The 24,719-nt window shown below is 43.5% G+C and overlaps 1 protein-coding gene and 1 long non-coding RNA gene across 4 annotated transcripts in view; one reads left to right on the top strand and one right to left on the bottom strand.

Moving 5' to 3' along the window:
* Positions 1 to 24,719, top strand: part of PREP (prolyl endopeptidase) — a 119,871-nt gene that overhangs the window by 73,467 nt on the left and 21,685 nt on the right. Inside the window, exon 10 of the mRNA XM_011282523.3 lies at positions 3,317 to 3,420. Within this exon, the coding sequence (XP_011280825.1) occupies positions 3,317 to 3,420 (104 nt within the window). The remainder of the gene's footprint in view (positions 1 to 3,316; positions 3,421 to 24,719) is intronic.
* Positions 1,677 to 24,719, bottom strand: part of LOC109499811 — a 72,500-nt gene continuing 49,457 nt past the window's right edge. The window contains exons 3-5 of one of the 3 annotated variants that reach the window (XR_006598129.1): positions 8,299 to 8,396; positions 4,477 to 5,494; positions 1,677 to 3,844 (exon numbers count right to left, since the gene is read on the bottom strand). This is a non-coding gene — a long non-coding RNA (uncharacterized LOC109499811). Of the gene's footprint in view, positions 5,495 to 8,298; positions 8,397 to 24,719 lie in introns of all 3 variants that reach the window. The other 2 variants (XR_006598128.1, XR_002157322.3) reach the window with 2 other exon arrangements.

Below are 24,719 nucleotides of genomic sequence, written 5' to 3'. Positions count from 1 at the left end.
TAGGTACACAGCAAAATTGAGGGGAAGGTACAGAGATTTCTTGTATTCTTCCTGCCCCCACATGCACAGCCTCCCCCATCATCATCTCCCACTGGAGTGGTACAGTTGTCACAGTTGATGAACTTATACTGACACATGGTAATCACCCAAAGTCCCTAGTGTTCATTACGGTTGACTCTTGGTGTTGTACGTTCTGTGGGTTTGGGCAAATGAATAATGACATGTATCCATCATAATAGTATCCTATAGAATATTTTCACTGCCCTAAAAATCCTCCCCCTCTTCACCCCTCCCCCAACCCCTGGCAACCACTGATCTTTTTGCTGTCTCCACAGTTTTGTCTTTTTTTTGTTTTTTGTCTTTTTCCAGACTGTCATATGGTTGGAATCATACAGTAGTATGCAGACTTTCCAGACTGGCTTCTTTCACTTACTACTCTGCATTTAAGATTCCTCCGTATCTTTTCTTGGGCTTGATTGCTTATTTCTTTTAGCCCTGAATAATATTCCATTGTCTGGATGTACTGAGGTTTATTTACACATTCATCTTCTGAAGGACATCTTGGCACCTTCCAAGTTTGAGCAGTTATGAATAAAGCTGCTATAAACATCCGTGTGCAGATTTTTGTGTGGACATAACTTCTCAGCTCCTCTGTGTAAATACCAAGGAGTGCAGACATTTTCAAGACTTGTTTTAGTTTACATTTATGTTTTTTTTTCTTTTAATAACTTTAAAACCCACCCTACACAGGTGGGTCAGTATAGATCATCTTTTCCAAAGTTCTTTTGCCCTCTCTGTACACACCAGTGTTTCAGAGCCTTGGATTTTTCTTTCACAGTTTCCCCCAGAGTCATCCCTTCCTCTTAACTCCTACTCCCATTTCTTTTACCCCTTTACATTTATTTTGGATTATTGGGGATGTATGAGCTAATCATCCCCGCCTCCTTCCTGTTACTAGAATGGCTTTGTTAAATCACTGCTTTCATCAGGAGACCCATCTCCTCAAGTCCAGACACCTCCCCTGGCCTCAGGGGACTTCTTCTATAACCCAATTCTCTTTCACCCTGAAATGTCGAAATTTATTTCCTAGAGATCACCTAACCAGTCCTCTCTGGTTTATGATTCCAAGATGACTTCTCCAAACCCCACCTTCCTTGGGCTTACCAAGCCAAATCAGACAGGACACAAAACATCATTAGATTATAGCGATTCACATTATGTGAGTGTGCCATAGGCTAACCTTGGGGTAACCCAGCTGGACCTGTTAAAAGGAAGTGTTGATCAAATATATTAAGCACTGGTACCTTCAAGTTTAACCCAGTCTCCTCCCAGGTGCCACTTTGGCACAGGACCGAAGGATAGAAGTCAGGTATTTGGCATGATTTCTCTGAACAGTAGTAGCCAGCCCCTGTTGCCTACTTGTTTCATTCTGCTGTTAGAGGATTTGATATAGTAGTTTTTCCAGTTAAAAGGCATTTTTTTGTATTATTTTTTTTTTTAATGTTTGTTTATTTTTGAGAGAGAGAGTGTGCATGCAACTGGGGGAGAGAGAGAGAGGCAGACAGAGGGTCTGAGTGGGCTGGGCAGTGACAACAGCCCAGTGAGGGGCTTGAACTCATGAACCCGCTTAACTGACTGAGCCACCCAGGGACCCCCAGATAAACAGGAGCTTAGAGTACATTTCCTATTTATTGTCTTTCACAAAGGAATTTGCATTCTAATACTTTGGTGATTTGTCTAAGGTCACTGGCCCAGCAACTGTCAGAGGCGGGAATCCTGGCTGCCAGGTGCTTTCTCATTCACTGCAGTACAGGTTGCAGTGATACCAGAGTGAGGCAGGCGCTCAAATAGCACATGCTCGGTCTGCAATCATTTTTGTTAGTTGTTTGGATGTCTGGGGTTTTTTTTTTTCCAGGATTTGGACTTTTTTGTGTGTTTTGAGGAAGGGAAGCAAGTACGGATCAAGAAGCTATTCAAAAATTAACATATATCTGAAAATAGCCTTGCCTTCAAGATTACATTCCTCTAGGCAAGGACAATAATCAGTATATCTGGTACATTAGAATGTATGCCCAGAGCGTAGTTTGGAAGTACTGTATGTATGAAGATGTATTTTAATAAATACCCAAGTATGACTTAAACCAGGAAAGCCAATACTTGGGTCATGTTACGTATCTTCTCTCTGTCAATATTCATCATACTTCCAATTATAGTACCTTAAAATAATTTGTCTGTAAGCATGAGAATTGCAGTGACATTCATAGGGATCAGCAGCCTTGCTGTTAATGAGTGTAAACTATTATTCTTTGCCACTGGGGGTACAGAGTATCCCTTCTCATCTGTTAATGAAATACATGCACAGAGGAATTGAGAAGAAAGAGAGCCACCATTTTAATACCTGATCAGTCACTTCAGATGTACCCTGTGGGAGTACCATTTAGTTTCAAGTTTTCCAGCAAGTATTGGGATCGCTAAATCGATTTTTTCATCTATCTGACAGTGTATGTTTAATGTATTGTGTGGGAGGGCTGTTTCCGCACCAGCCACTCTGGATGACTAATTCTGTTTCATAAACCACTGCAGTTTTCAAATAGTAACAACTCGTCTTATTGTTTCTTTGATTTAGTTCTTAAGTGTTAAAGTGTAATAGCATTAAATTCAGGAAATGGATTTTTAATTAGTGTTTAAATAAGCTGGCATTCTTGGTGTACATTCATTCATTTGTGTTGTGCACAATTCCTGGGATAATAAAAATTTTTAAAGTAGCTCTAAAATGGTACCTGGTCATCTCTGGTCCCTGACTGCTGTCCACGTGTGTGTGCACGGACAGGTGGGTATCTGGTGTCAGGAGCCCCAGAGTTCCCATCAGGAGGCTTCTGGCTGGTTGTTGACTTGGGGCCAGTCATTTGAGTTTTCCATCTTAATTCACCTCTCAAGGTGAAGTGGCCCTACATGAAGTTCGCCATCTTTTTTGACCTGCATTCCTAAGTGACCCAGCATAGGGAAGACCTGTTAAGTTTTCACTCTTACAGTTTTTACCTCTTCTCATACTCACGGAATGCTATGGAATCTTCTAAAATGTATACGACAGATGATGGTCGTCAAAACGCTGTGTGTGGTGGCAGTGAGGAAAGGTGAACACTCCATGCGCAGACTGTTCTAATAAGCACTCTTGGCACAGTGACCCTCACATGGCAGCAGGTCCCCAACTCATGTTCCTCTCTTGTGATTCATGGCATCCAGTTGTGCTGTGTGCCCTTGCCCCCTTGCAGCCAGTGAGCTTGTGGACTAAATCAGGACTTCCGCTTCCTTCTAGGTATCATTTATCACTGTGACCTCACCAAAGAGGAGCTGGAGCCACGAGTCTTCCGAGAGGTTACCGTGAAAGGGATCGATGCTTCCGATTACCAGACAGTCCAGGTATGGAGCATTTGATCCTGATAACATGAGAGTTAGAAAAATCTGACTGTCAGACCAGGCCATTCACACCCTAGTTCATCAGGAGCCATGGAGGTAATCCATAATAATATAGACAACAGGTCTTGGAGCTCCTGCTCTCTCTGGGCATTGAGCCAGCACAGTCCCTTCCTCCTAGAGCTCGTGGGCTCTGCTCCCGTAGCTGCTGCTCTCAACAAGATGAGCCAGGGTCCTCATCTTACTGCAGTAGCTATCACAGCAACACCACTTGTCTGCTTGCTTGAGAGTGGGTTACAGTTCAGCTCAGGTCTTGTGGTGTCACAAGTAACAACATAGATTTGCTGCACATAAAGTACTCAAGTGCTACGAGTCAGTCTTTTCCGTCTGGCGTTCACATGTATTTCCACTGGCACAGAGGAGACACTTCCTAAAAATTAGAATGAACATATTAACTGATTTGTCAGTCTCTGACCACCCATCCTTTCAGGTTAAGAATCTCTGTTTCTGTTTTTTCAGCTCCCCAAAGGCATTGAGTCTTCCAGAAACTGATGACTTATTAATTGAGGATGTAGAATGTCACTGTTCCTTTGCAGTGAAAGGTCAGTCACCTGTCAGGTAGCAGGTGTGTATCAGGGCTCTCCCACTGGAGGGCTGGATCACACAGGCCACAGATTAGGAATCAGAACACTGTTTGTTAAGGAAGTTTAGAACAAAGAGCTGGACGCTCCCGAGAATGTTTCTGTGAAACTGGGGCATTATTTTAGCTCCTTGAGTTACCCTTCAACTATCTAGAAACGGTCTAGATGACAGCCTAGATCTAGATCATAAACGAATAAAGCATTGTTTACAAAAATCCATGGTGGGCTGGACCTGGTCCAGGGCTGCAGTTTGTCGACCCTCATTCTAGAACAGGAGTTGGCAGACTGGCCTCTGGTTTTATGGGAGAACAGCCATGCTCATTTGTTTACGTAGTGTCGATGGCTGTCTTGGTGCATTAACGGGTTGGGGGGGGGGGTGTGCAACAGGGATTCTATGGCCCACAAAGTGTAAAATACTTACCATTTGTCCCTCTGAGAAAGCGTTTGCTGGTCCCTGGTCTATGGTAAAAAGCACTTATAAAATCAGAATGTTCCCAGTAGATGCTCAGGCCCTTTGTCATGAAGCTCTGTCAGGCCTGAAATGTGCATATACTCGTTGGGTGACATTGGGTGAGTCACTTAACCTTTCTGCCACAATTTTTTTTTAGCTGTAGAATAGGGATGATATCTCTCTTACAGGATTCCTGTAGGATTATTTGAGATGATGTATATTAAGTGTCTGGCACATAGAATATAAATTGATTTTTTTCAATCAATATTAGAAATAAATATAACAGACTGTTAGTCTTCTGTATCTATTTTGGCTTGCTGCTGCTTTCATTTTCAAGGTGAGCCGTTGCCTGGGGAGATATCCTGTGGGAGCCAGTAGCCCGTCTGGCACTTACATGGTTCGCTAATTCACCCTAGTCCTGTATTAGACTTTAAAAATCATTTTTAAGCTGCCGTTCTTTGCTGTTATCCCTTTTCTCCACGTCTAGAGTGTTTGCTCCTATCAAATGTAACATTTGACCTCCCCAGGGCCTATGTCTAGTCTTTGCCTCAGTATCCCCGGGGCCAGGGTGTGCGCACGCACCAATGCACACCATTGCCTCTCCCATCAGTAATGCCAGGGATGCCCGAGTGGCCCCCAGTGACCATCACTCCTCTGCCCCCAGGGGTGCAGCCGTGGCTGCCCTAGAATTTGTTCAGTCACCCAAGACAAGCCCCTTGTCTTCTCATCGCTACTATGCAGCCCTGCAGCTCTCTATTAAAAAATGACACATTATTCTCCTCTCTTTTGCAGCCTCTCACAAATAATTAGTGCTCAAATATGTGGTTGTCTTTGGAGTTTAGGTGAGGGCGAGGCACCTGTAATAATGGCAGCTGCCAGGGAGGCGGCTTCTTACAGAGAAGTAACACTCTTCTTACAGTGAGGATGGTTGGGGTTGTCTCTTCTGTCAAGTAGCTGTTCTTTTCCGTGCTGGTAATAATAACATTCTCTATAGGGGATACACAAAGAAGCTGGTTATCACCTATTATGTATTGTTTTCATTTAGAAGTGAAAAGATAAAACTTTACAATTAAGCAAATGCTTGGTTGGAGTAGAAATCTCTCAGCCAGGTACATAGCCTGACAGTCCCACATTTAACTGGGGAAGAGATGCGCTTGGGTGATGCTGGTTGCTTGTATCATTGGAAAACTGAACTCTTTGCCTCACAAAGAAGACTTCCCTGATGTTGAGCTACTCAAAAACAACCTTTTGTTTCTACTGCTGCAGTATAGAAAGGAAAAAAAGATGGTAAGTATTTTAAGACAGTAACTGGATAGGGAGCCTGGGTGGCTCAGTCAGTTAAGCGTCCAACTCTTGATTTCAGCTCAGGTCAGGATCTCACGGTTCATGAGTTCAAGCCCCAAGTTGGGCTCTGCACTGACAGTGCAGAGCCTGTGTGAGATCTCTCTCTCTGTCTCTCTCTGCCCTCCCCCATTTATGCGTGGGCTCTCTCTCTCAAAATAAATAAATAAACTTGAAAAACAAAAAAAGGGTGGTAACTGGACAGAACACATTACATTACAGATCTTGATGCACTGTTCCTTATTCCCATATTTTAGAGAGTAGAGATGTGTCTGTGGGCCGAATATATGTATAATGCCAACAGGAGATTTTATATCTATTGATTATACTCATCAGACATATTGCATTGAGTTAGCAAAATAGAATTCTTTCATCATTTAGGGGTGCCTTTGAAATGCCCTTTGATGTCACAAAACCATAGACTCGTATCATTTTAAAATCCATTGTGCGGTGGTTTAGATTCAAGTGTATCAGCAGAGCTTTGACATGAAATGGGAACGTGACAGATGTTCTCACACTGTGATTAGGCTCTCAGTGGTGTTGCCAACAATGACCCACCGTTGTAAAAGCAGGCCCTAGAGGGGGATTTGTACATGAATGGAAAACATCCTGATGGGGTGTAATAAAAACCACAGCATTTTGAAGAAAAAAAAAAATCTTTTTGTTTTTAGTCACTTTAGGGTAATGTCACTTTTGATTCCTCTTGAGTCTACTGTTTGTATTTATTCCATACGTGATTTTAAAAGCTCCCCTGGGCTGTTTGTTGTTCCTTCTTATATTCTATGAGGTATGTTATGGTTTGGAGCATGTACTGTGGCACAGATTATGCTGCATGGTTGGTCCATGCAATTAACGGTGGTCATGACTCTGCCCATGTACCCGGTGGTATAGCTGGTGAGATAGACCAAGCCTAGGAAAAAGGAAGGGTCAAAGACACACATGGCTATATAACCCACAGAGGACGATTCGTGTTTGCTATATATTTACTCAGGACCCATCTTGAATTTGGACAGGGAGTGGGGTTGACCATATGGTGTCGTATTTTGCTAACAGACATAGAACAAAGCTGCTGTTTCAGCCTTTATCCGTTTCTGACTACAGCTGTGAGTAGAAAATTGATGTGTATCAGAAATATAATTTTGAAAATCAGATCCTGGAAAAACTGTTTCTCTTCCAGTTGGGGGTACACGTAAAAATTTAGTTTTAGATAGATTTATCAAATCTGCAATTGACTAATCTTGAATTTTTCTTTCTTTTTTTTTTTTATTGTGAATGCCACATCCACATAATATTGATTAGAACCTCTGTGCCCATATCTTTAAAAAAAAAGTTGAAATACTGAACATTAGAAATTACATTTATAACGGGCCCCTGGGTGGCTCAGTCCGATTTTGGCTCAGGTCATGATCTTGAGGTTTGTGAGTCCGAGCCCCACGTCAGGCTCTGTGCTGGCAGCTCAGAGCCCGGAGCCTGCTTCGGATTCTGTGTCTCCCTCTCTCTGCCCCTCACCTGCTCAGACTCTGTCTCTTTGTCTCTCAAAAATAAAAGTAAAAACATTTTTTAAAAATTACATTTATAAGTTTGGTGATCAGTGATTTGCATGAAAAAATCTGTCTACATTTATAATCAGCCATGTGTTTCACTTTAAACAAAAGTGAGGTAATAGGGAGGTGGTAGTTAAATTTAGTCTGTCAGCAAGTATGACATGACCTTCAATGCTGGTGGTACTGTTTGAATACAGAAAATTTCTAGACACAAGGCATTGTCCCAGGAAATTTACAGTCAGACTGTAACTCAACGGAGAGTTGAGACACACAGATCTGAAAGGTCAGACACCTTCTCTCAGTGAGCAAGGGGAAGGTGCAGCCTTCAGTCAGTGCTGCAGTGTTAAAGACCACCCTGGCTGGGCAGAGGAGGATGTCTTCAGGGGAGGGGTGGAAATTGGGTAGGGCTTTGAAGGATGGGTGCTTCCATGATTCCCGGTTCCCCAGGACACTCCTGACCAGTTTTCCACCACCCTCATTCAGACACTGCCTCCGCCTTTTTGTTGCAGGTTACTTTCATAATTTTACAGCAAATTAAAGAAGGAAATCATGCTCTCAGTATCCTGTGCAGTGAGGTTGCCTTTTGTCACCTGTGGATGAAATAGTGTTTGCCCTGTGGTTGAACGTGGCATGATACGTAGTGTAGAAAGATGCACCTTTTGGTTTCTCAGTATCTCATTTTTGCCCAGCCAGCTGAGAGATTGGCCTTTTTCCTCCCCAAATAAAAGACAAAATTTATAGACCTGAAAAAGAACAGTGAACTGAGTGTACTGTGAATAAGCTCCATTATCAACAGTTTCTGCATAAAAGACAAAAAATTGGAAGGAAGGTCCAATTTTATGGGTGAAAGCAAACAGTATAGTAGGAAAATAGTAAGAATTCTAAGTAACAGATTGAATTATCTTACTTCCTGTTGTCTGGTGCTCAGTAGGGACTTTTCTGAGGTTTCCCTGAAGTAATGCATATGAAACATCAGGAACATCCCAAAGGTGATTTGCTGTGTAACTGAAAAGAAATGTTAAAATTAAATAATTCTTTGGGTTTACCAAGGACTGGGAATTTTTTTCTTCAGTGTAGATTTTTCTAACCTTGGTGATCACTGATTTGTGGTTGCTAGCATATACGGACTTTGCCATTGAGAGAACACGTGCTCAGAACGTTAGTTAGTCTTTGAACATTTGTTAAGTTCCACGCTAAGCACATGGCGCATCACAGTTTTTGAATATTGACTCATCCGCGTCCTCAGTGAGCTGACCACTGGACTGGCGATGATGTTTTTCTCTAGTGCTGTGTTCTCACAGTTAGGTATTGATAAGAAATCTTCAGAAATGTCAGGGAAGAGTGAGTGGGGGAGCATTTTCATGAAGAACTTTTTGAGAGGTCACTGTGCTTGCATGTGATTAGGAAACTGCTTTAAGTCAAGCCAGTTGTTGGTGATGATTTAGCGCCTGTGCATCAAGGTTCTGTGTGATGTTAGGCTTCGCAGTGGGATATTCTTGCATGAACAGATCCCCACCCTTCTAGATCTCTGTCATGCCGGCATTCTAGACGGAGGGCATAATGTTCACATTCTGAGGGTACGTGTGTGTGTGTGTCTCTTTCCCCTTTTGGTATCGGCTGTGTTAAAGTAATTTGTAACGGGTGATAAAGAGTTTGCTTCCTTGTTACCTTATAATACAGAAATAAGTTCCGGGGCCCAAGTCAATAGCTCCTGCAGTCCCCATACCACCGTAAATAAATCCCCTTCCATGTTTTTTAAGAGGACATTACTGTATAGCGACCTGCCAATATGTAACCCTCTTTCAGTAGAAATCACAAGGTGGCTTTGAGAATTGAGCAGCCAGTCCCGTAAGGAGAGGCCTGGGGAGGTTTCTTGAGCCTTCTGTGGGGCTTCACTAGGGCAACGTGGGTGAAAGCGAAGCCTGTGCTGGACTTGCTCAGAGCTTCTCTGAACTTCACTCTGAGGAAATGGGGTTTGCATTGAGATGGGGACCAGGAAAACACCTGCACCCACCCTGGTGACTTAAAGCATGGGCGGCCAGGAAAAGGAAGCCCTATTGGTTGGTTCTTCTCAGGGACGTGGTGGTGACTCAGCATCAGGGGTGTTTGCTCAGCTTATTTTGCCGAGATATTAATGAGGTGAACAGGTGTTGATTTAATTTGAATGGCTCAGATTTGCTTCTGGAAGGCCATCTAGGTTTATTGTTCTTTAGTAATGTTGTACTAGAGGCCCTAAATGTCAGGGATTAGGCTACGTGTAAACTCAGTACCATAGGTCACGACTGTACTCTGGAGATTTGTTCATCCTTAGTACATACACAATTTGTAATATATCAGATATCTACAGATAATACTGAGTTTCCTATTATATGTAATAAAGCCACTTAAGTAGATTCACATTTTGTTTACATTGTTCTCAGAGTCATGGCTTTTGAGATCCCTAAAAGTTTGCTCATGTGCAGGTGGGTAGATTTCAGGCTACTGCTAGCAGTTAGCTTGCCAAAAGAATGTCCTATTTCATTATCTTATAGAAAACAAAGTAGCAAGTAACTTCCTTCTTATTAGCGCTAAATCAATAGCATGGTATCATCTATGAATCACGGCATATGTGCTAATGGCACTTACCTTTGTCATTTTAATAATTGTTTTTAAAAATGAATCTGAATCTCATGTTATTCAGATTAGATTCAGCTGTGAGCGGCAGGAGACGTCAAAATAACCATGGCTTAAAGAAGAGAGATGTGTGTTTCCCTCTCACATAAAAGAAGTGCAGGAGGAATCCGTCCAGGGCTGACATGGCATCTGAGGTGTGAGGAATCCAAGCTCCTCCTCTCTTGCTGTTTTGTCACATGTGGCTTCTGTTTCCAGCATCACTTCGTGGTCCTTGAACGCTGCTGGCCATCCAGCCATATTAATGTCTACTTTCTAGCCAACAGGAAGGCAGCAGTAGGGAAGAAGAAGAAGGGGGACGGAAGGTCCATGCCAGCTGTCTTATAAGCATGTGTGCTAACGGTGACATGTGTTATGTCTGCTTTTGTCTTATTGGTGAAAAAGTACTCACGTGGCCACGTGTATCACCAGGAGGTTTAGAGATGTTGTTTTAGTCCCAGGAAAGAAATGTGTGCAGCTAAAAATTGGGGACTTTTTTTGAAGAAACAGGAGAATAGATATTGAGGAACAAGTAGCAGTCTGTCACACAAGACAAAATAGGCCCTCAGCATAAATTTTTGGTCTGGACCCTGAGACCAAGGAACCTAAACGCCACCTGCTGGCCAGGTACCTAAATCTCGGGGTCAGGATTCGAAAAACAAAGACTTTTGAAAAGGGTACATATTCAAATGTAATTATGGACAGCAGAAATCACGCTCTACAAAGAGAGAAGCACCCTTTAAAGATGCTCTTCTCCCAGGAAGAAAGACCTTTAATATTGCTTCCACAACATGAGTATATGTACTTCCTGAACTCTGGTCTTGACTCTAGCACAACTGTAACGCAAGGGGAGATAAGACTCTTGGGAATTAGAATCAAGATGAAGTGTCAGGGGTTATCTCTGTGGCAGGATGAGGAAGCCAGGTAAGCTGGGGGCCAGATGACTCTCCAGAGGTTTGACTCCGTGCTAGCATCATCTTTTTGACTGGGAAAACCAAATCCTAACCATCCTCCTATGAAGGATGTGGGCACAAGCCATCCTTGTAGGACCTGCTCAGTAGGACCTGCACATCACAGATCAGCCTTTGGGGAGGAGTCAAGTCTCTAATTTCATAGCTGCCTCTTTGCTTTTTCTAGGTGGTCTGTTCTTCCACTAATGTGTTTTGGGCTGTGGACAAAGTTGTATGCCTTTCAATTGCATTTACATTAGGGTTCATATAATTGAGAACTCTCATTTTAGAGATGAGGAAACTAAAAGTCAATGTGTTTGAACAAAAGTAACACCGTAAATAATTGACAGAGCTGAGACTAGAAGGCAGAACTCCACAACTGTGCTAATCTGCACATTTTGTTATCAGGATAAATTAGGTGCACTCTCTGTAGCTCGATTGTTGTTGTTGGGTTTTTTTTGTTGTTGTTTTGTTTTGCAACTAAAATAGACTAAAAGGTTTCTAAATTCCTATGCCCCCTTACCTCTAAAAGTATGTTTCTACATCATGTAAGTATCCAGCGACTACTTTGTAGACTCTTGTGGCGCGGGTTGAACAATAAAAATACTCTCTATGTAAAAGGGAAGACACTAAGGGCCCATAAGTATATGTTTAAAATCACTTATAAATATTACAATTTATCTTAGTGTTCACTTCTAATCTCTCACTGCATGTTGACATTCTAATTTCCTTATCTATTTGTATCATATATATATATAAATATATATATAATGTATATACACATATACATACATACATACATTTGTATTTTAATCTGAGGAGTTTTATGTAAGTCTTAAATGTTGCTCACCATACTGCAGCTTGAAACTCCATTTAAAGTATGTTCTAAAGTGAAATAAAAATTGAAGTGTGTATGGTTTTGCTTTTGTCCTCTTATCTCTGCTGGACTTCCCCCAAGATCTTATTCAGGGTTGGCCCTAATGCCAGCACTGGCATCAGGTTGCTTCTAACTCAAATTCAGAAGAATATGCTCAGATTTCCTTTGGACACGCTAGCCCAGGACCTTTGCTTCCTGTGCAGTGAACCTGGAAAGACACTTCTATGCCCAAAGCAGATGACCTTCTCAGTTTTTTTCCTTAGACAAGTACATCTATTCCAGTGTCTGTCCACTATATCTGCCTTCTTAATTGGTGAAGCTAGATTAAAAATTAATAGAGGATTAGGTGGATGTCTAGAAACTGGAACCTGAAAATTGCTTTGATTTTCTTTGCATTTAGAAGGCTCCATAGAAGAGAGTTGGAGTAATCTTTCTCCTGCTTTTCTGTGACAGTATCACTTCTAAACCCCAGGGGTATGTCTTTATGTAGGCTGCCACTTAGACAAGTGTTCTTTGGCTTCCTGCTGTGCTCTATCTTTTAGGCAGATGGGGAGAAGAGAACATAGGAGCTTACGGTGGTCTCTCCACCTGCTACACAGTTCTTCCCTCCCCTCCCCTTTGCCTGCATCACACTGATGGCTGGTGGGTGATAGAGTGAGTAAAAATAAACCTGGCACTGCAGATATTCTATTATCTCCCCGGAGGAAAAACCATTATGGCCTAACTTCACTGGTCCACAAAGAAGGAGGACATTTTCCATTTCCCCAAGTATAACTTTTTGATTGGGGTCAAGTATCGACCTAAGTTTAGAGAAGTAGACTTGATCATTCCCCACTCACTCCCAGGGCTGACTGAATTTAAGTGGTAGATTAGAAATGTTATAATAGTGGTAAACGTGATGGCAGAATATTGCCAGTTGGATGGCATTGTGAGAGTACTAAACAGAGACACACACAGATTCCTGGTCATTGTGTCAAGTGTGAGCTCCTCTACCCAACTCTTGATGCCCTCCTTCATCCATCCCTGCTAAGGTGCTGCCTCACCAAGTCCTCTTCCCAAATACTCAGCACCATCAAGGCTCAACTCCAAACCAAGTCCTTGACCACCATATGTACTTCCTCCGCTTGGCTCTCTTTCCTCTGTGCTCCATTGTGGCACTGCTCATTTTCTTTACTCCACTGTCTGAAATTCTACACGTTTTGAGTACTCAGCTAAGTCCCAACTTCTATAGAAGCTTCTCTTCTTGTCCCTGCCCTTGGAAGCTCAGTCTAAAGCAAAAAACAGGGAGAGGGGATATTCAGCTGTTACTTGGAAATATAGCACGGATGTGTACACACACTATACCAGGCTGTATGCCCGTGTTCTCAGCACATCGTCTCATTTCTTCAGAGAATCAGTACTCTCGTGATGTCTGTTTTCAGGATGAAGAGCCTGCAGTGTAGGGAAGTTAGATGAGTTCTCCCTAATCATAGAGTGGCGTAGCTGGAGCTTAATCTCTGGTCTCCAGTGCTGCAATGCTCCTAAACAGGGTACTCCCTGCCCTGAGAAGCTGGGCTGGCTTCATCACCATACTGTCCCAGTTCCAGCAGTTGAGCCCCCTGAGGTAGGCAGTCCTGGGTTTCACACAGGAATTGATATAAAATGCTGGGGCTTTATAAAGGTCCCAGAGAAACCTTGTCATTTACCTTGGTTAATGTCTCAAAAGAAGGAAATGTAAATTGTCTACTCAAGCTGTACTGATAAGTACAGCCAATATAAATTCTTAACACATTGAAAATCATCTGCTAGTTGGTTCTGCTGAGTTAAGTAACAGCAGACACCTGTGTCCTCCCTGCCTCCAGCTGCATTTGTTTGTATACATGTATATGTATCTGAGTAGATGTAAATATTAATGTGCGTGCAAACATATTTTTAAACAGAGAATATGCTTTTTGATCCCACATCAGGTAGTGGGTAATTCTGAAATTGACACTCAAAACAGAAAACCATTTAGGGTGCAAGTAAAAGTCACTGTGCGTGCGCTGCCTTCATCAGGACCTTGGAGCCTTCCGTGTTTTGCATAGGATATTTCTAGTTCAGCTCCAAAGTTTAATGTGCACATAGCTAATTTAAATATTTGGAAAAGAACAGAGAAGAGTATAAATACTCTAAACTGTGGTTGGCACATTGCTTGAGAATCTGCAGATTTGACTGTTGAAGTGCCAACTTTGAACCATTGTTCAGAATCTTCGGAGATAGGAGGGGCCACGAGTGTCGGGTGTTGCCGGCGTGACCTCTACTCCCCTGCCCGGACTTTGCCTCCTCCTCCAAGTACATCTTCAGCTTCCGATGGGTGTCTTCCTCGCCCACCATCAGAAATTTGTCAGCACTGGTGTGGGAGGTGGGATGGGGAAGAGAACCACTCTCATTCATCCAGTCTGTGTGTTATTAAGAACTTAATCTGTGCCAGGCATTGTGTTAAACACTAGGAATGTGGCAGTGACCTGGAGAGCTGTGGTCTTTGCCCCTCTGAGGAGTGCAGGCAAAAAAAAAAAAAAAAAGAAAGAAAGAAACCCAAGTGAACAGAAAATAAATGTGAAAATTTTAACTTGGGGGAAGAGCCATGAGCAAAATAAATAAGGATTGCTGCCAGGAATGACGGACGGGCCCAGTGTGAATCAAGTGGTCAACCAAAGTGACCTTGAGTAAGGACAGTGGAAATGTAAAGGCTACATAGGAGGGAACTAACCATGTGAAGTTCAGGTAGAGCAGCCTAGCTGTTAGAGCTAAGAAGACCCTAAGAACAAAGCACTTGGACCTGAGAGAAGATACGTGGTAAGAGAGGGGGAGGACAGGGCCTCATGGTCATGTTGGGATTTGTGGAGGATCCCAGGTGTGGTGGGGGTCCCTGCAGAGTCTTACACTGGAATGTGACCTATTCTGATTTAAGAAAGCCATCTTCCATTTTATGGAGAATAGATCCAAGGGGCAGATGTGGATACAGAGACTGCTGGAAGACCTCTGTAGCAGTAGACTGGGGGAGGCTTAAGGTGGCCTAGACCAAAGGAGAGACTATGGACGTGGGGAAGAGTGGGTTTGGAAAACATCTGGAAGGTAGAATCAACAGGACACGTTCAGGGATTGCACGTGGAGGGGAGAGGGAAAAGGACACATCAAGGATACTCTTAGATTCCGCATCTGAGCAGCAAAAAGTTGTTGGCAGTGGTCAGGGAGGACACGTTTGGGAGGAAAAATATTTTGGATATGTCAAGTTTGTGGTGCATGTTACATTGTCAGCCAGGTGGCAATGTCAGGTATAGAGTTCGATATTTGAGCCTCATGCTCAAAGGAGAGATCTGAGTTGGAGTTAAAGTGTGGGCATCTTCAGTATAAGGGTGTTGTTTAAATCTGGACAGAATCACATGGAGTAGAGTGAGGGAGGCTCAAGACTGCACCCTGAGGAGCCTCACAGCCAGGGGTTCGCTGCAGGAAGAAGAGCCAGCATGGAGCCCCAGAAGGAGTAGCCAAGGAGGTACATGAAAAACCAGCAAACCTCAGACCAGGGGAGCCAGGAGGTCAAGGAAAGGGTATTTAAAGGAGGCAGTGGCAGACGACACTCAGTGTGGTTGGTCAAATAAGGAAGGAAGAAGAGTTCTTGGATTTGACCAGGTGGATTCATTGGTGATCTTGACAAGGACACTTTCTGGAAGAGTGGGGCAGACTGGTGGCTGAACGGCATGTGTTGAGGAAGAGGGGAGAAGACATGCGTGGTGTTCATTTAATGATTTCTTATGGGTGGGTGTGATTGAGTGATTGGGGGATTAGCTTTGCTTTTCATACATTAGCGTATTGCATTATTATGCCAATTAGAAGTCTTGTGTTAATGTTGTAATCTGAAAAGCCTTACATATTAAAACTTAAAAAGTTTAAAAAAAAATAATAATCCCTGTGAGGTTAACTGAACATCTTTTTTAACAACTGTGGTTTCTGTCTTCACACCCTACCCCCTTCATCCTCCTTCAGATTTCTTTTCAGATTTGTCATTTTCTTCCTGTAGAATAGCTTCCTGTAGAATACTGCTGTGCTAAGAAAACAAATCAATCCAAAAAAATCAAGTTTTAACTTCATAGGACATTTTAAAGATGGAACCTCCCTTTGTGGCATTGAATTCAGGATCAGGGAGAAGGGAGGAGAGGAGAGGGAAGCGAGGAACCGTGTGTGTAGACGGTCTTGAGACGTTTAATTGCATGGGCTGAGAGGGGTGTACGAGGTCAAGGGCCTGTCTTATGAAGGGGGGAGAAACCAGGTTATTCTGGTGTGTGGCTGGTTGGCTCCAGGAGGAGGGAACAACCACAGAGGCCAAGTTCCTTGAGAAGGTGAGCAGGTCCCAAGCCCCGGTGGAAGGCCTGGCCTTCGTGGAAGCAGGCCCTTCCTTCCCTTTGGGCAGGAAGGGAGAAAGAGGAAGTATGAGAGCTGCAATTCCCAAACACCAGCTCCTCCTTCCTTTCCTTCTGGGAGCCCACTTCAGACCTGAATTCTTCTTACCTATTTTTGGGGGTTTTTTTCCAAATAATTTTTGAGTTTCAACTAAATATTAACAAGTGGTTTTGAACTTTTGAAACACGTGCATTTTTTTTTTGTCCTGTACCCAGTGTAGGGGCAGGAAGGCTCTCACATAGCGAGTGTTAGAATTTAGAATTTTCTGCTTCTTACAAATGAGTTCTTTGCTGATTGCTCTTTTCTGTATCAGTCAGGATAGGCTGGGCCATTGCATTTAACCAGCACCTTCCCAGTCTCAGAGGCCTGATGTCAGAAATCCCACACACTGTCCGCCAGGGCCACCTGCAGGCCCTCTGAGGAGCCTCCCCCACTGAGCATTGGCTGTCCCTGTGACACAGAAGAAAGCGCATCCCAGCCCTGCAGCCCTTTAGCCTTCCTCCACTGCCACGTATCATTGGCCAACAACCACGTGATGGGGACGCACCAGCTTCAGAGGTAGCAGAGGGTGATGGCCGTCCTCCACGTGCTGGAAGCAGAGAGAATAGCCATGCCCTGGTGACATCACATGTCCCTCCCCGGAGAAGGCAGAGTGGGGCCTTGGAGGAGCACAGAGGTTGCCTCTGCCCCTGGCCCCATCCTTTGACCACAGCACCTGAAATTCTGTCAGTAGAAATCCATTCCATTATTTCTACGCTTTCATTTTTCCAAATATCTTCTTTAAAAATATAAATAGCCATATAAAGCTTAGTGACTCATTACCTTTTTTTCTCCATGGACATTATTTTTTCTAGTGGACTCAAAACGGTAGGACAGTTTGTGTCCTGAAAACACTGTTTTTGAAGTAACGTTTATTATCCTACTTTACTTAATAAAAACACCATACAGAACTGCCAGCTGAGCTTCCACTTGGCATGAGTTGCTGATAACTCCAGGCTGATGTATGCAGTCCTGTCCCGCAGGTCTGCCCTGCTGATTCTTAGGAGGGCAGGGCGATGCTGCGAGCAGCACGGGGCTCACCGGCCACCAGTGACCCCTGGGCTGCATCCCAGCACGGTAAGCATGGGCCCTGTCTTTATTCTCCTCAGTCTTCCCATCCACTCGCTCCAGCACTTCCATATCCACCTGCCTTTTTGTCCTGCCCCTTCAGGCCACCTCCCTCACCCACCCCTACAAGCAGAGATCTTGCTGGAGAGCTGTGTCTCCCTCCCCACCCCCATGACTGTTCTCTCCACATTCACAGCCCATGTTGGGGGGAGAGGACACTGGGGCTAGATCGCCTCTACCACGGTGCTCTTCCATCATTGGAAAAACAGAACTCTTCCCTTGCCGTGACATTTGTGAGTTACAGCCTCCTGTCAACATACTACATGTACTGAGAATGTGTGGTGTGGTCAGTTTGGGGGAATGATTTATGTTGTTCTTGATACATTAGCGGGCAGACTTCATGGCTGGGGTCGGTGTTCTCAGGCAGGGCAGCCAGTTCTGAGATCAGTGGTCCAAAGGAAGAGACTGCTGTTGTTTCATAGGAGAACGTAGCTTCTTAATAAATAGCATTTCCCTTATGATTATGTTCATCTGCTAGTTGACCAGCCTTGAGTAATGCCCCTGCCCCTAGGCTGGCCCCTGTCCTCTCCTGCTCAGCACTCAGGGGCATTCACACTGATCCCTTCTGTTTCCCACCTGTGTAAGATAGCGGCCCTTCCCGATCCCTCTTCCAGCATCCAGCTTTGTCTTTTCATTTATGTGGTCCTTTTTCTTCCCTTCAGAAAGTGGTTTTTCCCACTGCTGTGTCCCCAGAGCCCAGAGCAGAATAGATACATATAAATACTTGGCAGATAAATAAGAGATGCCTTGATAAATGATGCACTCTGAAATGATCTAGTTATCACTGCCAGAAACCTATACGAATGGATCATTCCCTGTCTGTAAAATTGCTATCAGACCATCTCCCTCTCCCTTCCAGAGGTAATTGGTCCTGTCTATTCAAAACCAGCAAATAGTGTCAGAAAATGAATGTTTATTACCATTTGCACTTCTATGGAATTTTTGTACGATCTAGTCTTTTAAGTGTATTTGGGTCGTGGTCTATGACCAAAGCAGGAAATCATACTACCCCTCCTTTTAGAGCATCAAACTTAATTTTTTTTTTATATCTTCCTGGCACACATTGTGTGTGTTTTTGTTGTTGTTGTTGTTGTTGTTGTTGTTTGTTTTTTGTTTTTTTGTGTTTTTTTTTTTTTGCTTGCTTGCAAGTGTCCAGGAAACTTTTAGACAAGCTGAACAATAAAAAAGCAATTCTACTAACATGTAAGTTCAGTTGACCAGTTCCTTGCTATGTTTTATGAGGTTTGTGATCATTACTTTGGAGTTTTTTCTTCCTTTGGATTTTTTTTAATTAATGTTTTCAGACTTTGGAAGCTTACTCTTCTCCCTTTGGCTTTTCTAGCATGTTTTCTAAAGTAGCCTCTTGTTTCATGCGTTCACTTTCCCTTTCCTTCTTCAGTCCTCAATAGTTTCATTGATTTGTATGTATGGTTCTTGTCCCCATTGTTTGTGTTTCTTGTAATGTATTCCCTTCCTGTGTTTGCCTAAGTGAGGTCCCAAAAGTCCCAGTGCCTCATAGAAGGCAGAGGGTGCCTGAGACAGTGATAGTTCTACTAATACTAATTTAAATAACCTGGAATTTCTAAGCTAGAAGATTGTGTAAATGAAAATAATTATTTCACAGAGATTTATTAAGCTGCTACCTTGTACCCGGGAGTGCTGGCACTATAAGGAACAATAGGATTTACTAGGGGAAATGAGGATGTGATCAATCATTTGTAGCAATTTGATGGTGGGAGAAATTCTGTGAAAGGTGGTCCCAGGTCCAGGGAGAGCCCAGAGGAGGAGGAACATCTAAGACTGCTCCTGGAAGGCTTCCAGGAAAGGAGCTTTGGGCAGACAGGGAAAGGGCACCAGAGGGAGGAGAGCTTGTACAAAAGCAGAGGCACCGCCAGCACCAGGGTTGGAGCCTATTGGCAGGAGATGAGCCTGGAAGTGTAGACAGGTCAAAACCGCCAGGGCCTGGTATGCATCCAAATGGGATGAGATTTTATCCCCTCTACAGCAGGGAGCCCTTGAAAGGGACTATTCTGGACACACATGTGGTATCTGCCAGGTGCTCAGAGAGATAGGGTCAGGAGTCAAGGAGAGTCATGAAGCCTGGCAGTGCTGGCAGTCAGCGAATGCATGGGCACAGCTTGAAACCCCCAGCGGTGTATGTAGAGGGGGAAGAGGACCTAAGGGAGCACAACGTTTAAGGACTAGGGAGGTTGCCAGGAAAGCAGCAGACTGAAGAGGCTGTGAGTGGGGCCACTGAGCCCGGCTGTCTGGGAGTGAGGAGTCTCCTTGCAGCCCTGGGCTTTAGGTGTTAGTAACTAGGCAGTAGAGATAATGTAAGAACTTCACTAGATGAAAGTTTTTGTCCTCAGTGTGCTGGTTTTGTAGCCAGCTTTTCTGTACACACCCCTGATGTTTCATAGTCCTCAAGTTCCCTGTGTGCCATCCTTAATGCTATCATCAGAACAGCCGTGTTCTTTTCCAGATCTTCTACGAACGTGATTCAGTTATTCATCTGAAACTTGCATTTTCCTTCCCCTTTGGTATTTCGCTACCTTGGTTACAAGTGATAATAAAAAGGTGGCGGGGGGGGGGGGGGGTGCGCCTGGGTGGCTCAGCTGGTTAAGTGTCGGACTAGCATCTGACTCCTGATTTTGGCACAGGTCATGATCTTGCCTTTTGGTTCTTTGATCCTTGCATCCGGCTCCGTGCTGACAGTGCAGAGCCTGCTGTGATTCATTCATATTCTCTCTCTCTCTCTCTCTCTCTCTCTCTCTCTCTCTCTCTTTCTCTCTCTCTCTCTCACCCTCTCTCACCCTCTCACCCCCTTTCCCCCACTCGTGTTCTCTCTCTCTCTTAAAATAAATAAACATTAAAAAAATACACAAAAAGGTATGTGTGTATGTGTATGCATATTTAAAATTATACTATTTCCAAATTTAAAGCATTTTAAAAATGCTGTCTTTCTGTCATGACACTGCTGGGATGAACAAGGTGGAGGGAGGCATTTCACAGCCATCAAAAAAGAAAAAAAATACTATGTACGGTTTCACTGCTACGATTTTTGCTACCGATTCTACTGCACAAATCTGAAACATTTCACACAGCAGAGCATAAAACGTAAATCAAAGAAGTTATGCCTGTAATTTTGCAGCAGGATTTCTGAACCTTGTGATTGGTGTTCATTTGCTCCCCTTCCTCTCTTTCTGCCCCCTGGTGAGTTGCCTCCAGCAGCTGTTTGTGATGCCCCTGGAGGCCTCTCGTTGCACATGTTCTCACTGACCACCTCTTTGCAGCCTGCCTTCACCAGCAGGGGCCCGTTTCTGGCTCCACGTTTCCCGGTGTGGGGGAGTGAAATGCACGGAGGTGCTCATGAGCTTCTTAAGGATTGTTCTGTAAGCGACTTGAAATCCTCTGTGATAGGTTTTTCTTGCCTCTTGCTCACCAGTGGGGTTTATTTTGGTGATTTGCATTTGCATTGTCTGAGAGACGCTAGATAGAAGCAGAGCAGCATAATAGCTGCACTGGAAGTGTCCAACAGACACTCACATAAATGTCTTTATGCCAGAGAATTGTACTTCCAAATTCACCTCTTTAGTATTCCAGTCATTCGTTTTTCTGCAGTGCAATGATTTTGTGTGCATTTGCTCCTCACAGTGTTCGGCTGTATCTCACTTGCCCCTTGGATACCTACAGACGAGAGAATGGCAATTGGACAGTTGTGCCTGCTTCCTGGTTCTGGGGCTTTTGTCAGGACTGCCCTTAATCCAGGGCCACTCTCGGCCGTGTACAGCTCTGTTCCAGCACCCCCCCCCCCCCCGCCACGAAATGCTTGATTGCACAAACACTGCTCTTTCCTCCTCACTAACATCTATCTGTCTGTCTTTCCTAGTCCACCCTTTTAAGGAAGGCATGCTGAGCTACCAGCCACAGACCCTTAAAGCTCTGTGGTTCTCTTCTATTTCTGAACATTCTAGCCGGAATTTGTCTTGTCAGCATTTTGCCTGTTAACTTTGTTTTCCTAAGGCAATAAAATAAATAGGTGGTCCACCCTAGTTTTGAGTTAATGAGAATTCGAAATTGATTTCATGTATTCTTCCAGGGTTTTTATGACACAGGTGCAGTCCCATGCAGTAAATGACCATAACTAAACGGTTTCAGAGCCATGAAGCCCACCCGCCCTCGCATTGCTGAATTAACAGATTAACAGCTACACATAAAGAAAATGTCAGGTGTTAAATATTTTTCATTAGTAATACGTTGGAAATTTGTGACCTCATACAGGCTTATACAGTCTCTTGAGCGCCCCAACCAGAGTTCATTTGTATTTTATTACTTTTCAGCTTATAAGCATTTTGACGCCAAACTCTTGACTGCTTTATTTGTAAGGATTTTTATTTCAATATCTGCCATTTAAAATACTTTTTGGTGTGTTGTTTGAAGCATAGTGTCCAGTGTGAGCATTTTTCTTTGTGCATTCATCCAGCACTTGTCTCAGGGCTCACTCTCTTTCAGGCACCGTGCTAGCTGTAGAGAGGTAACAGACCCACGGGGGCACATGAGGGCACAGCAGCAGTGCCACACAGGATTCGGGAGGGGTCCCTGGAGGGGAACCAGGGGATTTGCTGATCCTTTATTTATAGTGGCTAAGAGCATGGAGTCTGGAGTCAGCCGGCCCAGATGCAAATCCTGACTCTGTCACTTACAAGATATATGATCTGGACTAGCTACTTCTCTTGGTCTGAGTGACGACCCCCCTTCCCCCAAAAAAGGGAGTATTCATGGTATAGACCTCATTAAATGAGGGAATATTTATAAACTCTTACAGTAGTGCTTGGTTCAGGGTTAGACTTGCTTAAATGTTTTAAATCAAGTAAAATAAATAACATCTATTTTGACTGAAGTAAGGGCTAAAGAAAATTCTGTTGTGAAAAATGCAGAAACTAACTGGCAGGCACTTTAGTATTTGTTTTTAAAAGTATAGAAGGTTAGATGATAGTCTGTATGGAAATTTATGAGCCCTGGGTTCTATCTCCAGCACACTGGCTAACTTATTCCCTGTGTTTTTAGTTATTCTGCTGTTGCAGGTAAGGAGGAACTTTGTAACAACAAGAGAGGCTCCAGAAGTGAAATAAGCTGCCATTTGTGCTCTTGTAAATTTCTTTCTTACCACTAGAAATAGCCAAGCAGAGGCTAAACCTGCCTGAGATGTAGCTTTGGGGATGCCTACATTGGGTAGGAGCATGATAGGGGGGTCAAATAAGGGAATTCCTAAGAGCCAGTGAAATTTTTTTTTTCAGTTGTGCTTTAGTCTGTAAACCCTTGCAACTTTGGGCATCTGGAGATGTGCCAACTTTGGGCACTTTCGGTGGAGAGGACAGTTTCAGTTGGGAAGGATTCAGAAAGGTTGAAGGCAGAGGGTGGAGAGATTTAATATCTGGTCTAAAACATGAAAGTCATTTTATAGAGGATGGGGGTGTGTTGCATGTTTTGAGTAGGGGAGTGACCAAGATTAAAAGGAAGGTTCTCTTTTTTTTTTTTTTTTTTTTTTAAATCTCAGGGAGATTAATCTGGTAACAAGTGCCCAAAGACTGGAAGTGGGAGTCCTGTTAGGAGACAGGCAGGCAGGGATAAGATAGTATGCTAGAGGCATCCAGGATACCTTTTGAGGCTTAGGAACTGAGGTGAGCTGGTATAGGTTTTGGGGGGATCAGAAAGAGTGTTTGATATGCAATTCTAACCCATTTATTCATTCAGCAAATGTTCATTGAATGCAAGCGGTGCAGAGCTCCTAACCCCTGATGATGGAGTCCTCATGCTGTTTTCATAAAGAACAAAACAAACACATGTGCATTTGACGTACAGCCTAAATGCCACCGTAGTAAGCCTCATTACTGGCAATTTATGCATTCTGCGAGAGCACCCGCAGAAACAATGCCTGTTACAAAAACAGAGGCTGCTTTCTCTGAACCTGTGCATGCAGTAGGTCCTTCACATTTATGAAAAGGTCTGATTGTGTTTGCAGTGACCACAAAGAGGTCAGATCAGTGGAGCTGAAGATGGCTAGTATGTTTGTGGTCAAGCCATATTTATTCATCATAGCCCAGAATGCCTCTAAACTCCAGACAGACTTCAAAGTACCATGATCTACTTGTGCCACTGTCTTTCTTTCCTTGTGTTCAGAATCTTCCAGTTTCTATTTCACTTCTTGCTCCATAGTTTGAGACTGGGAGTGGGCAAAGAACAGATGGCCAGCCTTTGAGAGCTGAATGCATTTTTGCAGAGATTATCAGTATAGCACTTAGCACATTGTTGGTGCTCAAGAAATGTACCAAAAGTTAAAATAGGTTTTTAAATAGACTGATGTTGCTACTGTGGAGGTCCCCCATGGGAGTTTTTAAATCTCCAGTGTTAGAAAAATGTCTACCCATCCTTCGAAAAGCAAACAAAAAGGACCTGGAATAGAAATTTCCTTTTATATTTTCTGCCCAAAGGTGACTCTTCCCCGTTTCTCCAACGTTAAATGCCTGGAAAATAGATAGGATTACAACCTTCTAATGCCAGGCGGGTATTTTTAGCCTAAGCACAGTACAGAAATGAGCAGTGCCCCCTCGAAACCCTGGGAGGCCCTTCCTATACTCATCTTACAAGGTAATGGAGGCACAACGATGGCCTTCTGCTCAATTCTTTGGGAAATGGAATGTCTTGATCCCTGTTTGCCTTGACCATGATATTTCTGAGCAGCTCTGCTCCTTGTCACATGTATTTGCCACACTTAGCACAGGCCACACAAGTGGCCTCTGTCAACTCTGATAAAAAGGGAAGCTCAGCACCCTTTTATGAACATTCTCCTTTTAACCTGTCAGGCCCTAAAATTAGGAAGGAGCTGCTATCACGGTACATTCTTCTCTCTGAAGGGCCCGCCCTCTGCACTTTACTTTTCCTCTGTCGTCTCTGAGCACGTCCCTTTACTGGTGATCCTGAGAGCCCTGGCACTTGTCTCAGATAGCACCAGATCTGAACTAGAACAAATGTGGGTTGAAGATTGTTTTCAGAAGCTTCAGTGGTTGCCCATGTTTGAACGTCTCAGCAAAATTGATTTTATTACCAAAGGTATTCATCTCAAGAAAAGTGATCGTTTTAGTGGAGATGGCTAGTCTTTTCATAACTGATGTTTTCTTGAAGAACAGTAATGTTTCCTTGATTTGTTTATGTGTCCTTGCTCCACTTTTTTTTAAAGGAAAATGTTTTTATTTCATCTTTTCAAAAACC

This window comes from Felis catus, chromosome B2 (assembly GCF_018350175.1).
Source record: "Felis catus isolate Fca126 chromosome B2, F.catus_Fca126_mat1.0, whole genome shotgun sequence".
NCBI lineage: Eukaryota > Metazoa > Chordata > Mammalia > Carnivora > Felidae > Felis > Felis catus.
The sequence above is the reverse complement of the archived record's forward strand: the minus strand, read 5'-3'. Positions and strand labels throughout refer to the sequence as shown.